Source organism: Silurus aristotelis (assembly GCF_946808225.1).
Source record: "Silurus aristotelis genome assembly, chromosome: 6".
Lineage (NCBI taxonomy): Eukaryota > Metazoa > Chordata > Actinopteri > Siluriformes > Siluridae > Silurus > Silurus aristotelis.
Window position 1 is genome coordinate 27,759,565 of NC_139579.1, and position 18,765 is coordinate 27,778,329.

General features: G+C 39.2%; 1 protein-coding gene across 19 annotated transcripts in view; it reads left to right on the plus strand.

The window, feature by feature from the left end:
* smoc1 (SPARC related modular calcium binding 1) overlaps window positions 1-9,518 on the plus strand; it is a 58,309-nt gene extending 48,791 nt beyond the window's left edge. For 13 of the 19 annotated variants that reach the window (XM_083544736.1, XM_083544735.1, XM_083544739.1 and 10 more), the window contains one exon: window positions 7,789-9,518. In XM_083544736.1, the coding sequence (XP_083400862.1) occupies window positions 7,789-7,805 (17 nt within the window). In that variant the 3' untranslated portion in view covers window positions 7,806-9,518. The remainder of the gene's footprint in view (window positions 1-7,788) is intronic. The other 6 variants (XM_083544738.1, XM_083544737.1, XM_083544741.1 and 3 more) reach the window with 1 other exon arrangement.
* Window positions 9,519-18,765: the final 9,247 nt, after the last annotated feature.

The following is an 18,765-nucleotide window of genomic DNA, read 5'->3' on the forward strand; positions in this document are numbered from 1 at the left end:
TTGTTGGCGAGAAAGAGAATCAGATTGGCTAATTAGCTTAGCAAATGAGCACACAAAAAATAGCTTGACATTCTTGCACTTGTCTTTGCAATTTAGCAGACATGATTAAAAAACCTACACGAATCCGTTAGTAATAATCGCAGTAGGTGGACACGCTACTTGCTTTTTAGATTCACATTCTACCTCTTTCGGTTTCCCTGTTTGAATGCCTGTTACAGACTACTGCCCTCTGCTGGTGAGGGATAGTTATGTACTCTAACGCAAGCGCTGAATGTACACGCACAGTTTGGTGTGTCAGATGTACCTGCCTTCTAATCGCCCTTATTTGTAGCACAATCTGCAGATACTGTTTAATAAACAAAAAAATCGGCCTGAATAATCGGCTTATTATCCCTTAAAAATCCACCGAAAGGCATGTTAAAATAGGATCTGAAAATCTTTACAATGCTTTAAATCTTTACAAACATGTTTTATTTGCGGAAGAGAACATCAAATAAAAAAAAGATTATAGTTAAAAAAAGATTACAGTTCGATCCCCGGTCAGGGAACCGACCCCAGCCATTACGGTTGCACAAGCCTTAGTGCCGGTCCCAAGCCCGGATAAATGGGGAGGGTTGCGTTAGGAAGGGCATCCAGCGTAAAAACATGTGCCAAATCAAAACATGCGGATGGTCCGCTGTGGCGACCCCTAATGGGAGAAGCCAAAAGAAAGTTTATAGTTAATGTGGCAAAAAAAAGATTAATAACACTATTTTCAATAGCTTCATATTATAAAATCATGAACTTAATGTACTGTAGTAGCTCATGGCCACATTATTGTGAGTGCATATTTTACATTTATGGCATTTATGAAGTTGTCCTTATCCAGAGTGACTTACAATTATCTCATTAATACAACTATACAGTTGTGGGTTAAGGGCCTTGCTCAGGGGCCCAGCATTGGCAGCTTGAAGTCTTAGAAAATTGCCCAGACACCCTCTATAGTAGATAGTGTTTTTTATTAGTTGTTAAAAAACCATTATTATCACTGCTATATTTCCTCCCACTGTATTTTTAGTTAAAAAGTACATGGCTAAGTGTCCCAATACGCTAAATAACTAAACAGATATTGTTAATGGAGGACAGCTAATTGAGCAGTCAATTGTAAACGGCTTAAATATAGTTCTGCCATCGATCATGTTTTTTTGTATATACAATAAATGAGAAACACAATGAGCCAAGAGAGACTCTCGGATATTGCAGTACTTAACACTAAGAGGGCCATTCACGTGGATTTGGATAAAATAGCTAATCGCTTAGTCCTTCAGTAAGGTAGGACTCCGACTCAAAAGTCAAATGGCAGCCATGTATATCTTATTCATTCGAATGCTCTCATTAGGGGTCGCCACAGCGGATCATTCTTCTCCATACCCCCCTGTCCTCTATATCTGTCTCTTTCAACCCAACTACCTGCATGTCTTCTCTCACCACATCCATAAACCTCCTCCTTGGCCTTCCTCTTTTCCTCCTTCCTGGTGGCTCCATCCTCAGCATTCTCCTACCGATATACCCCATGTCCCTCCTCTGCACATGTCCCAACCATCTCAATCTCACCTTGTCTCTCAAACGTCCTATATGCGCTGTCCCTCTAATAAACTCTTTTCTAATCCTGTCCATCCTTGTCACTCCCAACGAAAACCTCAACATCTCTGCTACCTCCAGCTCCACCTCCTGTCTTTTACTCAATGTCACTGTCTCTAAACCATACAACATCGCAGGTCTCACCACAGTCCTATAAACTTTCCCTTTCACTCTCGCAGATACCCTTCTCTCTGCCACATTTATTCACGACATCCTTTCTTTACTGAAAAACTTATTTACTGAAAATGTATTTTAAATTTTAATTAAAACATTTGTTTTACTCCAATCAAGGTCCAAAATCCTCCATAATGCACACATCCGGCAATTAAAACTGTCCGTGTGGTAACATAGCAAAAGTTTTGATTGGTGTCCTGATGATTTACGTAACACCAGAATTGCTTTAAAACATTTACAAAAATATTTTGTCTTAATGCTTTAAATCTGGTTTCATTAATAATAAACATACATTTGCATAAAACATCCATATTAGTCCATGACCAGGTTGATTAGTGTAAAAATTTGAAAAGTATTCATTTGAGGTACATTTAGAACAGATAGAAATGTGCAATTTATTTGCAATTAATCACGAGTTAACTCATGACAATTCTTTTGTTGATTGACAGATATATACAGTGAGGAAAATAAGTATTTGAACACCCTGCTATTTTGCAAGTTCTCCCACTTAGAAATCATGGAGGGGTCTGAAATTGTCATCGTAGGTGCATGTCCACTGTGAGAGACATAATCTAAAAAAAAAATCCAGAAATCACAATATATGATTTTTAAACTATTTATTTGTATGATACAGCTGCAAATAAGTATTTAAACACCTGTTTATCAGCTAGAATTCTGACCCTCAAAGACCTGTTAGTCTGCCTTTAAAATGTCCACCTCCACTACATTTATTATCCTAAATTAGATGCACCTGTTTGAGGTCGTTAGCTGCATAAAGACACCTGTCCACCCCATACAATCAGTAAGAATCCAACTACTAACATGGCCAAAGAGCTGTCCAAAGACACTAGAGACAAAATTGTACACTTCCACAAGGCTGGAAAGGGCTACAGGGAAATTGCCAAGCAGCTTGGTGAAAAAAGGTCCACTGTTGGAGCAATCATTAGAAAATTGAAGAAGCTAAACATGACTGTCAATCTCCCTCGGACTGGGACTCCATGCAAGATCTCACCTCGTGGGGTCTCAATGATCCTAAGGAAGGTGAGAAATCAGCCCAGAACTACACGGGTGGAGCTGGTCAATGACCTGAAAAAAGCTGGGACCACCGTTTCCAAGGTTACTGTTGGTAATACACTAAGACGTCATGGTTTGAAATCATGCATGATATGGAAGGTTTCCCTGCTTAAACCAGCACATGTCCAGGCACGTCTTAAGTTTGCCAATGACCATTTGGATGATCCAGAGGAGTCATGGGAGAAAGTCATGTGGTCAGATGAGACCAAAATAGAACTTTTGGGTCATAATTCCACTAAACGTGTTTGGAGGAAGAAGAATGATGAGTACCATCCCAAGAACACCATCCCTACTGTGAAGCATGGGGGTGGTAACATCATGCTTTGGGGGTGTTTTTCTGCACATGGGACAGGGCGACTGCACTGTATTAAGGAGAGGATGACCGGGGCCATGTATTGCGAGATTTTGGGGAACAACCTCCTTCTCTCAGTTAGAGCATTGAAGATGGGTCGAGGCTGGGTCTTCCAACATGACAATGACCCGAAGCACACAGCCAGGATAACCAAGGAGTGGCTCTGTAAGAAGCATATCAAGGTTCTGGCATCTCCAGAACTAAACCCAATAGAGAATCTTTGGAGGGAGCTCAAACTCCGTGTTTCTCAGCGACAGGCCAGAAACCTGACTGATCTAGAGAAGATCTGTGTGGAGGAGTGGGCCAAAATCCCTCCTGCACTGTGTGCAAACCTGGTGAAAAACTACAGGAAACGTTTGACCTCTGTAATTGCAAACAAAGGCTACTGTACCAAATATTAACATTGACTTTCTCAGGTGTTCAAATACATATTTGCAGCTGTATCATACAAATAAATAGTTTAAAAATCATACATTGTGATTTCTGGATTTTTTTTTTTTGATTATGTCTCTCACAGTGGACATGCACCTACGATGACAATTTCAGACCCCTCCATGATTTCTAAGTGGAAAAACTTGCAAAATAGCAGGGTGTTCAAATACTTATTTTCCTCACTGTAGGTGTGTGTGTGTGTGTGTGTGTGTGTGTGTGTGTGTGTGTGTGTGTGTGTGTGTGTGTGTGTGTGTTTGTGTGTGTGTATGTTAGTGAGTGAAGTTATATATTGTAATATGATTAATGCTTTTTTATTTACATTTGTAAAACTTCTTGCTTCTAGATGACATTGTATTGTAGACTGATTTTTTGGTTGCATTTCATAAATTATAGAAATGCGCTCGTTTTACAATCAACTTAAGTTTCTAAATAATTAATCTGAATATGAAGAACATTCTGCCATATACATATTGATATACGCTGATTTCAACAGTGCTTCACACACTACATTCCTTTCCTTTCACTAAAGGAAGCCAAAACACTAATTGTTACCCTGCAAAGGGACAGTTTAACTTTTATGTCCTTACTAAAAATGAGAAGGCCTATTAAACCACAGTGGCCAATTCTTCCAGGCCATTTGTTTTGGGAGTTGCTTTTCTCTGAGTTCTCACCCTAAAGCCCGCCTGCCCTGCACATTTCATTTTACACATTTTTGTATATTGTTATTATTATATATTACTGCCTCATTGTTAGTGTTTTTTGGTGTCACCTGGCTTTGACAACGTTCTCCTGTTTTTTATAGGTAAATCAAATCAAGCAAAACCAAAATCAGTATGCTCTTGATTACTAGGGTTCATTAGTAGTGTTGCCTGGGAGTCTCTGGTGGCCTAGTGGTTAGGCTGCGGCGCTCTCACTACTGCGGCCCGGGTTCGATTCCCGGTCAGGGAACCTACCCCAGCCTTTAGGGTTGCACAAGCCAGTGCTCTCTTAGTGCCGGTCCCAAGCCCGGATAAATGGGGAGGGTTGTGTTAGGAAGGGCATCCGGCGTAAAATCATGGGCCAAATCAAACATGCGGATGATCCGCTGTGGCGACCCCTGATGGGAGCAACTGAAAGAAAGTTTATTAGTAGTGTTGCCTGGATAAACATTAGGTTTATTTGGACCACAAAGTGGATTAGTAGATTAGGGGTCAATATTCCACTTGAAATCGTCAGTGCAGCATTACTTTGTTTTTGCTTTGCATGGTGCAAGTAAGGCTATACTGTAGACGGTTTTGTGCATTTCTCTCCCCCTTGCCATTGGACAACTTAATAATAATTCAGATCTACTCACATCAAATTTTGCCATTTCTTTATTACTAGATTGGTGACTATGGAAAATCATTTAAGTTCGCTTATAAATTCTGTTTAAACAAAGAGTGATACTGGGAGATGTGCACGTATATATTTCATGCCTAGGAATAATTGTTAGTCATGGTTTTATGTCTTTTTGCATGTAAAATACAAATGCCATGGAATAAGTGGATTATCAGATACAAGTGCAATGACAAGTAAATAATAAACAAAGATTATAGAACTTACACCAAATAACGTTAAACATACATTTAAACCTGAGCATGAAGAGAAAAGCATTGCAGACAAATTCCAGACCTAGAGGGCTATAAAACGTGAGACTTATAGACGTGGCAATCATTGGAGAAATGGAACAGGTGACAAGTGATGGTGCAGTGGCTGATGGGAATCATAGTCCAGAGCCATATTCCTTTTTAGAAATTCTTGTTTATTTCAAAACCCTGGAATTCTGTCTGGAAAAATGTTGTGATCCAATGAAAATGCAACATAAGACATTTAGTCTTTCATTTTAGTCTTGCATTTTTTTCCCCCTGTAAACGGGCTGGTGTAAAACCTTGTTGTGAATACCAGAGCATCAACCTGAGTGTCAGTGTGTAGTCATTTTGCACCAGGCCGTAGTGTGATTGGCTCTAATCACAGATCAGCACTCAAGTGAGGCTGTTCGAAGACAGACCGGATCTGGTTTCTCCGCTTTATCACTTGATCGTGTCCAGGGAGCAGCTTTGTGTCCTTAATGGCGCAGTCATTTCACCACTTTCCCCTGCTGAATGAGGAGAGGCCAAAGTGGACTGCTTCTCTAAAGCCTCTTAATTGCCATAGGGGACTGAAGCTATAGAGAAGACTGAGTGCGCAGACACTCAGATCTTACAAGGTCCTCAGAACCAGTGGACAAACGAGAACTCTCGAGTTCTCTCCAAAAAAGCTCCTAAAGGCCATCACACTAAATAATGGACATAAAAGTCAAGTTATCTTGTGAGCTCCCAAATATATATGGTTGATAGCACTGTCTGTTGTGATACACATACAAAGCATCTACTTTTCAGCAGAGATAGTGTAAGCAGTAAATCTGTCGGGTGTAATAAAACACAAACATACCAGTATTTGAATTGGAGCACACCTGCGTCACCCCACTCCCCCTCAGAAACCTGCTGTTAACCTTTGGTTCTTGTACACACACACACACACACACACACACACACACTGCTCTCCAGGGCCAAAAGCCCCATCTACTCCCCATGCCCTTCCCCCATGGGCTATGAAGCTCAACTGGAACTCTCCCACTGCTGTCTTCAGGCGCCACCTGTAAGCAATCTGGGCTCTCTAGCCCAGTCAAGCCCTTTATTTCCTCAGCTCTCCAGCTTTACTGTGATTAATGGGCCCAAAAGGAGTCCCATACCCCATGCTGCTGACTTCAACAATCCCTTTAGATGTTAGATTGATTTTGTCTTATGTCGCATTATTACAGGATAGTAATGTGAATATGAATGCGGTAATTAGGATTCGAATCACACTGTGCAGGCCATGTTCATACTAATAGGTTTTCGTTCGAAAACACATAATTTCCCCTCCGTTTTGGCCTTTCGTCCACACCGAGACTGCTTTTTTGGTCAACCGAAAACTTTTTGAAACGCTTATTTCGTGTCGCAGTGCGGACTGTGAAAAGGCTTTCGTAAACAACGACGCATTTTCAGTCATGTGACAGTGCCTTTCCTCGACATCGCTGCAAAGTTTCAAAGAGACGGAAAGTAAACGGCAGGCGGAAATCGTCTCGCATTTGACTCATGCGCAGTACAGGGAGCGTTTTCAAGATGTTTTAGCGTGGATAAGCAACTTTTGGGAAACGATTGAAAATGATAGAGCGATGCGTTTGTAAATTAATGCGTTTTCAATTATTTATAATTCACAAATATATTCTCTTAAATCTCTTATTCACTTTTATTTTCTCTTACTTTTTATTTTATATTAGCAGTTTTCTTAATAGCCAGTTTCTATTCTAATGCAAGTTGTATTTCGCATAACAAATTAAAAACTTGATTCTTGAATCTTGAGAAAAACACTTGAGGGTGATTCTGGCGTGACGTTTGCTCACTGTTCCCACCTTGAAGTTAACAATTGACCTACAGTATTCCAGCGTAAATAGTTTTAACCTTTTTAAAGCAAAGCATTCAGCCAATTCTAACAATTATAATATAATAAAGGATTTTCTTTTTTTTATCCATTCATGGTTAGAACTAAGAGGTTCAGTGGTGCAGTTAAATGGTGTGAAGGAAATAAAGAGAACTGTGAACAGGATCTTCATCTGCAGCCTTAAACAATTGTTTTCTGAAAAGCTTGCCTTACATTTTGACACACTCCGACCGTAGACATAAAGTACAGTACAGACGTCAGCACTAAATAAACTGTGACAGGGGTCAGTAGACAGGATGGAGGACAAAGAAATAGTAAGTGAGAAAGAAAGAGGGATGAGCATAAGAAGGTAGAGGCTAAGAAAGAGTTACGATGTGATCACAGAGGAGAGATCGGGTTCCCGCATGACTTCCGCAAGGGAGAGAACGCACATTTCATCCTCCTTTTCTTAGACACACGCACTGGGATTGAAGACTTTCTGTAATGTCCTGTAGTGTGCATCCTGTGTGTGTGTGTGTGTGTGTGTGTGTGTGTGTTTGTGTGTGTTTGTGTGTGTTTGTGTGTGTGGGATCGGCAAAGCTGCTGTTGGTCACGTGATGTGCATTGAAGTGAACACTGAATCTCTGACTCTCGTTTCTTATCCTGTCTCTTCCCAGTAGGCCGTCTAGTGTGAGAACAGAAGCTTCCAGAAGATGAGCCAAGAGTCGAGAGAAGAAGTGGCTGACGACTTGAACAGAAAGAGAGAGAGAGAGAGAAAAAAAAAATGTCCTAAAGAAAAGAAAAAAAAGCTGAAACGATAACGTCGGAGCCAAAATACTTGCACTTTCTTCTCCCAGCAGTAGTCATTTGTTCTGATTTGGTTGTAAACATTTTATGATATATGATCTGATGTATGCAAAAGAAATGGCACTCGTACACGCACGTGGCAGAAAAACCCGTTTCAACCCGGCGCAACACGTTCGAACTTATTAAAGTACTCAACACACAGCGAGGTCTAGTCAGTATTATACACCACAGCAGAATTTATTCACAAGCCTGCCATGTAGTCTTCTGAAATAGCGGTCATAGTTGCACATAGCCAGTTTTTTTATTGTTTGTATTTGTAAAGATTTTCTTTTTTTTTTTTTTTTTACATTGTATGTGCACCGTTTCGACTAAGCACATACAGATTCGAAGTATAACTCCCATGTACCCTGAATATAATGTGACAGATGAAAAAAAATGACATTGGTACTGTAGTGTCCACTTTATTAGGAACACCTGCGAATTCATGCAATTATTCAGTCAATTCTTTTCTAAAAGGATGATGATGATAAAAATAATAATATTAACAAATACCACCTTTTTCACCTACATAATAAAACCAAGTAACAATCCATTGTAATATATGAACAGGTTGTCAGTATTGCAATGCACTGTAGAAAGCAATCAACCTACATTTTTTTTGTTTTGTTTTTACATTAGAGGAAACAATATGCTAATGTGCTTGTTAAAATCCTTTATCCGGTATAACAGCTTGATGCAAAATGGAAAATCTGTTGAAATGTTGCCTCTACGGTTAGGAAATTCACATTGCGCACAGTGAACGCGGCACTAGTGAGTTTCTTTCGGGTCACATCCAGGAAAGTCGGATGCCCGTATCAGATACAGCAGTGTGATCATGTTGTGTAATGAGTTTATTTATAGAAATTCATATAATATATTGGTGGCATGTCAGATTATAAAGTGAACTCTATACCAGCTTCGAGTAAACGCACGTTGCAGGATGTAAAGCATTTAGACTAAATTATTAAACACTTCCAATGAATAAAAAAAAGAGTGGATTTAAACACTGCAATTAAATCTTTTCCATCTGATTCATCAAAAACATGTATTTTTTCAATTCACAGCACATTTAAACAAAGAATGTACACCTATATCATATATAACGTTATGCAATTCCACACGTGATAAGTATCAATGGTAACATTATTCTTTAAATGCCTGTAGGCGTTAATCGCTTATCTATGTGTTACACAGTGCTCATGTAGTCCCTTGAAATAATGAGAATTAGAAAAGTCAAAGAAGAAAAATACAGAATGCCATGTGAGACGATCTTTCCGATCAAAGAAAGATGGTAGATGATTGTGTGTGTGTGTGTGTGTGTGTGTCTGTGTGTGTGTCTGTGAAGATGTCCTTGGACGTGATTGCTTCGGCTTGTGAAAGGGGAAAAAAAGCGCACCAGTAAAGTTGTAAATATGTATCATATGTGCCATTTGGTCTTTTGAGTTTTTCAGCATCAGTCATGCAGAAGACTTTCTAAACACAGTTTTTTTTTTTTTTTTTTTTTTTTCATGATTTAGAACCTTTTTTGAGTAAACTGTGTAATTAAAGTGTTTTGCCATCAGCCTAAGTTTGTTTGAAAGTTTGTTCATTCCGTTTCAATGCCTGTGTGTGAAAATACACATTTCTAATGAAATCTGTAACTTGTCTGTTTATTTAAGGGGTTTTGATGGATGGGTTCATTAGTCATCTTTACTGCTTCAGAGCATGTGTAGAGAGACTTTTTCTCATTTATGGTATAAAATATTTAGCCTTAGATACCTAATGTAAACTAGTCCTTAACAATAAACTAGTCCTTAACAATCCTTTTCTTAACAATGCTCTAATTTTATAGACTTGGTATTCAGACAACACACTGAAGCCAAACCTTATGTTCTTTAACTTTGTGCGTAGCAGTGGCTGTTATGCTTTATTGTTCATTTACATCTTTGCTTTTATAGTAATACAATCAGATACAGTAGTGGGCAGTGCATTTCACACCTGCTTAATTATAGACAGGTACATACAGCGGTCTCATACAGCGAGCATGTTTGCCATTACTAAAATTAGAAACCAAAATAATAATTTCAACAACTCTCCTTTTACTGCAGCCACAGCTGCACTGCCCGCATACATCATTTATAGCAGAAGCATCAATATTAACCTCATAAAATGACCCTAGGTTTTCCATGCATTTTTTGCAACTTTCTTCTGTGGATTAATGTTTTGCTGGGGATTTGAAATCAAGACAAATTGTGTGTTTTTGAGCAAATTCTACAGGAAAGTAAGCGCAAAAGTATGAATGGTTCATGGCAAAGCTTAACTTTTTTGGCCATTCTTTTCCAGCTTTTCTTAAAAAAGTCTATGTGGTATATTTTCAACCAAATATCAAACAAATCAATTTTATCTCCTAAAAAACAGCTATTAAATTCACATGAATATATCTGAGCTTGTGTAGTTTGCTACAGATGTGGCTTTTGCGCTCTATGAGCATCCAAACATAGAACTTAAAAATACAGATTTGATCATATGTCTGCTGGATAGCCCCTTGTGTCACCAACTCGAAATGTAATTGGTTTAAGCAACTGCTTCAAGCAACATGTACTTTATGCTAAAGGAACTCAATGAACAGGGCTCAGGGCTATAAGGCATATTCATTTGACTCTGGCAACATTTGATATGACAGCTGAAATCTGATTGGATAGAAATGTCTCTAGGTTACATAAATAAACTTAGTTGCCTGAGAGAACGAGATGCTGCATTACAACGCTTTGGGAAGGCTTCCGCATTGCTCATGCTCTGAATCACGTGTGTAATCCGGCCAACGGCAAAACGCGGCGTCAACGACAGGGTGATGTCACGACCAGGAAGCTAGACGACATTTCCTTTCAGGAACTTGAGATGCGTCAACGCTTTGGGAACGAGTGTCCAATCATGCCACACTGACCAGTCCTTGCCTAATGTGTGAGAGCACAACCAGAGTGCAGGACAGAGGAGCCGGAAGTGGCTATAAGGTCAGGGTCATAGAACCTGATGAAGGTCAGCAGGGTGGACCGGCCTGCAGTGTTGCAAATGTCCTGGAGTGGGACTCCAGCAGACCAAACCTTGATCCCCAAAGGAGTTTGGAGACCAGAGGACTCATATGAAGATGAGATAGCATCCACAATCCACCTATCTGTTTGTTGGCAGAAAACTCTTTGCTATAGGGGCCATAGCAGACAAACAGCTGCTCTGACTTCCTCCACGGACTCGTCATAGTTGTTTTTGTTTCTCGTGGTCAGGGACTTGAAAAGGAGGAGGGTAGAATGCCTGCAGCATGGCAGGTCATGGGGGAGCTGTGGGCCCCTTAGGTACATACCCTGGTTTAGGGTAAAGGAGGGCACTGGCCATGCCAGGGGTAAACTTCAGGGAAAGAGCCTGTAGGTCCCCGACCCTCTTTCGGGAGGAAATAAAGCAGTCTTAATAGGTATAGATACCTAAGTGCCACCTTCGCCAATGGCTCGAAGAGGGGCTTTGAAAGAGCCAAGTCCCATACAGGCACAGGATGACGTGTCACCAAGGATTGTTTACCCAGCGACTGCCCAGCAAGCAAGGCACAATAGGCCATGATAGCGGACACATAACCCTTCAGGGTTGAAGGAGCTAACCCTGCGTCAAGCTGTTCCTGCACGAACTTCATCACTGAACTAACAGGGCAGTTAACTGGGTCCAATTGGTGGTGCTCGCACCATGCAGCGACCAAGTACCATTTAGCGGCATACAACCTCCTCGTAGAGGGAGCTCTGAAATGAAGGATGTTCTTCACTACCTCAGTAGAGAGACCAGCTGCTAAGAAGTCCCCCAGGGGCCACATCCTCCATAACTCTGGGGGTGAACCAGAGTACCCCCCTGCCTGGAATAGGAGATCCCTCCTGTGAGGAATTTCCCAAGAAGGTTCCTCGAGGAGGAACACCAGGTTCGTGAACCATGGTCTGCCCAGCCATCAAGGTGCCACCAGGAGGAGACGGCCTCCTTCCCGGCGAACTCTCTACAGAACTCCTGGAATCAGCACAATAGGGGAAACGTGTACAGGCGTAGCCTCGGCAATGTCTGCTCCATGGTGTCCCTAAGGGGGGCTGTGTGAGTGAAAACCAGAGGGGACAGTGCGATGTCTCCTGAAGATCCAAAGATCCACCTGAACTCTGTTAAACCTCCGCCATATCTGCTTTACTGCATTGGGGTGGAGTCTCTATTCCCCGGGCCTCGACCCGTGCCTCAAAAGGGTGCCTGCTCTCTGCTCTTGAGTTTCGTGGTGCCTGGCAATGCCAGGCTAGCCTGTAACTCAGATCAATTCACTTTTATTTGTATAGCGCTTATAACAATTTCTCAAAGCAGCTTCACACAGATAATGTGGTTATAAAAATTTTAAAGATGTTCTTTATAGATGTAAGTTTCCCTGATGAGTGAGTCGCTGGACAAAACACGTCTGTAGCTCTTTGCACACATTAGTACATCTAAGTTAGACTTTTTATGCCTACAGAGGAAGAGAAATTGATTTGATCTCAGATATATTTAAAAATGGGGAGGTCGGCCAACCCGGAAGCTAGCTAGCTTGTCTCAGCCCAAGGAAAGGGTTTGTTTACTACTCCCCGACCAGTGAAAAGTGCGGTACCACTGGCTTACAGCCTCTGAGGAGCGGTGCAAATTCTGACTATGCATCCTTGGTGAATAGGTTGTATTTGATTTTAATTTTTTATGTTTTTGTCATGTTATTAGACAAATATTGATTCTAAACTGATCCAGATGATGTAGGTGCAAAGTCGCGGTTGTAGTGTAGAGGTTTGGAGTTGTCTTGTCTAGTTCTGGGTTTCTTGCTTTAGTAAAATGGTATTCACCCTCCATACACAAAATGCCTCTCTCTTTGTAATGCCACACGTTGTTATATTGTGTTTTTGTATAGTATTGATGGTTTCTATAATTGAGACGTGATAGTGGCGGTATTAAGAGGTGTATAAAGTCGGGTAAATCCTCACTGAAGGCCCAGGTACCAAATGCACGGCCTGCCAATGCCAGAAGGTAACAGACCCGAGGGATCTCTTGGATAGGAGACGACCCACCACACCACCGTCAACAAACCTGAGTGAACGTGTAAGAATGAGAGGATGACAGCATACAAATATCCCAGTTCACCAAACACTCTATATACATTATCCCTCCAGATCTGCTCCTTTGCCTAAGAAAAATCTACTGATAAAAGACGACTAAATAAATATGTTTTCAGCCTCGACTTGAACACTGAGACTGTGTCTGAGTCCCGAACACTGATTGGAAGGCTGTTCCATAACTGTGGGGCTTATAAGTGAAATATCTGCCCCCTGCTGTAGTCCTTATTATTTAAGGTACCAACAAATAGCCTGCACCTTTTGATCTAAGTTGGCGTGGAGGATCATAATAATACAGAAGTACCATTAAGTGCTTTATATGTCAGTAGTAGTATTATATACTACTACTAGTAGTAGTAGTAGTAGTAGTATATATATATACTGTATATACACACAGTCTCATAAGATTAGAAGATGAACCATCTTATACTATAAAAAAATGGGTTGAGCAGAACATTGAGGTCTGTTAATCATGTAAAGTAAAGTCAAAGCAGGTTTAATGAGCAGCTTAGGTGTGAGCTGCCATGTGGTAATGTGCTAAGCATTTGGCTAAAGGCTCAGATGAGGGTTTTGTTTTTTTGTTTTTTAGCCCACACCTCTTTTCACAGCTGCCCTCCATTTTGCCCGACCCCCACCTGCAGGAGTCGGTGTGCGTGGCCCCCTGAAGTGCTTCCAGACTGCAGCTGAGTAGCACATCGCGCTCCAGCCGTTTAAAATCGCTCGACTCAGAAAACATGGCTGCAATCACAGCTAATCAAGCTATCAGCATGAAGGCATGTAGATTACTATCGAAGTTGCAGGAAAGGCATTCATAAATCTAATAAAGGATCTGCAAGTGATTCCAAATGAAACAACTTCCTGATAGAAACTTCAGAACTGCAGTGAAGAGATCGGACACCTATATTCACTGAGAGTTTGTTTGGTGTAAAACTCTACATAGAACTAAAGAGACACAAACCAAAGAGCTTCCTTATGTGTTTTATACTTGACCTTTTATATTGCATTTTTGTCATTTGTTGCCCCATAGACGTGGTTGATAGACAAAATATACGATAACCACGAACAATAAGAACGACCGCCAACAACAAGCTCTATAAATCTAATTATAATATATAAATATACATATAGAGAGCTAGAGAAAGATTTTTACTGCATTTATTACTTTTTTTTAACTTAGATTCATTTTTCAGTTTTATACTATTATAATTTTGCCCTAAACTTGCACCTGGCACAATTTTCTTTTCTTTTTTTTATGAAATATTTATTTTTATTTGTATTAATATTTTTCCTCCATACTTTTACATTGATGCATCGGCAATATGGGATGTAAAAAAAATCGAACCACGCTCAATGTTTAACATTGAGCGAGACAAAGAGATTATTTGGGTTTGGAGATATTTGATGTCATATAAATGGGAAATCCTAAGTAATAGTAGCGGAAACAGAAAAACATACAGTATAATATACAGTAGAGACTTGTGATGTGGAGGTGAGAGAACTAGACAGAGTAATAATAATAACATATTTAAGTTGTATTAAATTACATTTTAATTCATCTAATAGGAAAACCGAACAGAACCAGACTTGTCACACATGTTTATGAATTATGAAGTTAAGTGTGTTAGCTGCTTAGTGATGCTCATTGGTAGGTGAAGGTATTGATGCTGGTGGTGCAGGATGGAGTCTCTGGGGTGTTTGAATATCAGAAGGTGATGGGTGGGTGGAGACATAAAAAAAAAAAAACCCTTACACGCAGCTGCACTACATCTGTCTTTCACTGACACATGTGGCATTTGTGAAGTTCAAAAGAAGTTTTATAATGATGCAGCTGCTTAAGGATGTGAGTGTGTGTGTATGTGTGTATGTGTGTATGTGCAGATGTAAAAGGTGTAAAAGTGGGGAATTTTTTTCACCTAGGTTTTTTAATTATTCTCTAGTTCATTATGGAAATGATTTGGTGCTTGAATGGCAAGATTAAAGCCATAGCTTTTATATAATTTCAGTGGGAAAGTGATATAATATTTGAGCAGTCCTCTTTTTTCCAGCTCCCACTCAAGTTTGCTATAAGAAACAAAGATGTTACATAAGCAGCTTTGCCTGTGTGCACCCACTGATTCTGATGAATATTTCCAAGGCCATTAGAGCTTATTAAATGCACTCAGTTGTAGGACCACATAGTTAATAGTTACAATGAGGGTCTGAGGGGGTCAGGAAGTTGGTGTGTTAGTATATGTGTGTGTTTGTGATTGCTGGAATTGGTTTTAGAGCTTAGGGGCACTCCCTGTGAACCATTTGTGCCTGATGCCATGCCTGACTCTCTGGACTAGAACCTGCCCTGCATGCCCAAAGGTCACCTGTCAGAAGGTCAATGCCTAGAGTCAAAAGTCATGTCACAGCATGTCAGAAATGATTGAGAATACAGATGGCCTTTTCAGGTCAGGTGTCTGTCTTTCGTCTACCTTTTGTCCTTGTGTTTTTTTTTTTTTTTATGGTTGGTACATAGGTGTCATAAAATTAGATTCACAAAACTCATGTTAGTAAAACAAATGTGATTTCTTTTTTTTTTTTTTTTTATGTGAGATCTTATTCAATGTTACATTTGATATTGCACCATCTGTCCTCTATTAAATTCAGGATTAGCCCTGATTATGTTTCAATTCCAGAGCTGCCAATACTAAAAAAAAAGCCTGGAAAAGGTTCCTTCCTCGCATATTGCTTGTTTCAGGGCTAAAACTGCGGTTTGGAATGAAGCCAGGCTTTCATGTAATTTCGTTAATTTTTCCCTTTTTTTATCATTAACTCGATTTAGGCTGTATGTGATTTATTGCTTGTATACAATAACTTTTAAATCCATTTTCAAAAAATAATCAGTCTACAGAGTTTATTTAGTTGATATAATCAGAATCAGGTTTATTGGCCAAGTGTGTTGACACACACAAGGAATTAGTTTCCAGCTGTTGGTGACTTTTAAAAGTGCAGACATAAATAATATACAAGACAATACAGGCTATACAGACAATACGGGACAATACAGAAAATACAGATGTAATTGTATTTATACATCTTTTATACATAGATTTGCAAATGTAGAGGGAATTAGAAATACAATTAGTTTGCTTCATTAAAGCCCTTTTGAGCAAAACCTCCTGGAAGCTTATTTTTTGAAGAGAGCCCCCTGGTGGCAATTGAATGAAAGTGCAGGAACACCAAACAATTGTTTTAATACAGTACTGTACTGTAATAAGGAATAATGAAAATTTACAAAGTGACCACTCTATGGCACTGTTCACGAGCTAACATGACACTCTTCATGCATCTGTTTTACCACAAGACTGAATTTCATTGCGACGAGTACCGAGGTTACTGTATAGCATTTGTAATATTTACAGCCCTGGCTTTTTTTCAGTACAGAAAAAACATTATTTACATGATTTTATTATTATTATTATTATTATTATTATTATTATTATTATTATTATTATTATTATTATTATTATAATTATTTCAAAAATGTAAAGCAGAGACATCTCTTGTAGCTGAGGCCTCGCTGCCTCTGGGACAGATCATATGTGATGAATCATTTGCGTGATGATGTCATCTGCGGGGTATTGCGGGAGGGATTACCTGGAACTCCAAGGGGACATTCGGGGCACTTCAGTTTTATAGTATTCCACTCAACTTTTACAGCTGTGGCTTTTTTGCCCGCGTCTGATGTGGTCTACGCCTAGGAATGCCTCCTCACCCCAAGGAGGCATTCCTACTTTTCATTCTCTCTTTTATACTGGTTTCACATGGGAGTAAATGTGATTGAAAAAAAACCTTGTATATTGTTTAAATACAGTCCAAAAACAAATTGTAATAACAATGAATAGACTTTTGAAACTGTTGCAGACTCATGGACAAGATGATGGTCTGAGTCAGTACACAGTGTGGCCATGTCCTTTATAGGTTGCTAAAAAATTACATTATTACATGTCATTAATAGACTTGTAATAAATAATAGACATGCTTTGCTCTGAGCACATACTTATCTTTAGCATTTATAACATATCATTATACATCAATAGGATTTTGTTCATATAATTGGTAAATGAATTCAGTTCATTTTAGTTTTATTTGTATAGCTCATATATCTGCATTGACCAAAGCATCTTTACAGACATACGGAGGATATAACATTTTAATGTATACATTTGTGCCATTAAGTTTAGTGCATATAAGTATATCACTAATAATAAAAATCTCTGAGATGAAATGAGGAAGAATCTGGGTGGCACTATATTATAATTGATTAGCTGGCATATTGGTGTAGTGTAATATATAAATCCATCATTGTTAAACCTTTAAACTTATAGTATAGCATAGAGATGCTGTCTGGCTCAAATCAGAGTATCCTCTCACAGTCCTCTAGTAATGTTAGAGGACTGTGCTTTGGTAAACCACTGAAAGCTGTGAGTAATGTTCAGTGTTTACAAATCCACTGGTAAATGTTTTAAACGTTTCCTTATGCAAAACATTTAATCCTTGCCTTTGCTTCTACGCCCTTATTCAATCTTATGAAAATCTGTTTTTTTGGTTGCATACGTTGTTTTTTTTTGTTGTTGTTGTATTATTATTTATTTGATTAAATTTTTTTTACAAACCATTACACATCTACTATATTTTTACAGGAATGTCTGACAGAACAAGAGATAAGTTCAAATATCCAAAGTAGGAACCTCTGTGTTTTTACATTAACACATAACAATGTTTTTTTCATTGTAGTCATTTTTCGTCATCAACACTCTGAGAGGTTTTAATTTTTGACTTAAAAAAAAATTGTGAAGAAAGAAAACACAACAAACAGCTCAAGCTGTTCAACAAGTCACGGTTACAGTGCCAAGATATGATTACATTATTCAGTAAAACACTTGAGGACAAGTCTGAAATACAACCCTTGAGGAAGTGTTGTTATAGGAAAATAACCATTGATAGGATGGAGTGATAAGGGCTGATGACAAACACCTTTTTTTACTTTTACCACTCCCAATGTGATATTCTGCATAAAAATCTAATATAGTTATATTTAATAACTATATTTGTGGCTATAAATCGCCATATATCGGCATCGTCTTTTAAAATTACTACGAAAAAACCCAGCTTACTGAAAGACTTCTTTGAAACATTTTAAATAAGCATCTTCTTTCAGAGAACATCATTATATTAATGATCAGTGTTGGGCAGTAACGCGCCTTTTAAAAATAAAGTAACTCCGTTACCGTTACCGTATGGTGCGTTACCCGTTACTTTTTTAAATGAATTAATTTCGGCTGAAGTGTAGATTACAGTCTGACCTGTTTACAGCAGCGTCACATTGTAGGATTGGTGGATAAACCACTGTGAACACGAAGAAGACGCGCTGTGGGCATGTCTCCGTTTATTCGGGTCTGTGCGTCAGTAATGGCGAGTCGAGGCGAGAGCAACACGAGTTTTTCAAAATGGAAATATGCTCATTATTTCACTTTAGTTGAGCATAAATACAAAAACTTTTTAGTCAAATGTAAGCTGTGTCTTTCTGGTTCGAAGGTCGTATCTACTGCGATAGCAACACCTCCAGAAACTCAGGAGCTAGAAGCTAGAAGCTAACCGGGTGTTCTGTTCTACATTGTGGATAGTTTTCATACTTCAGATGTGAAAGGAACATTTTTAAGA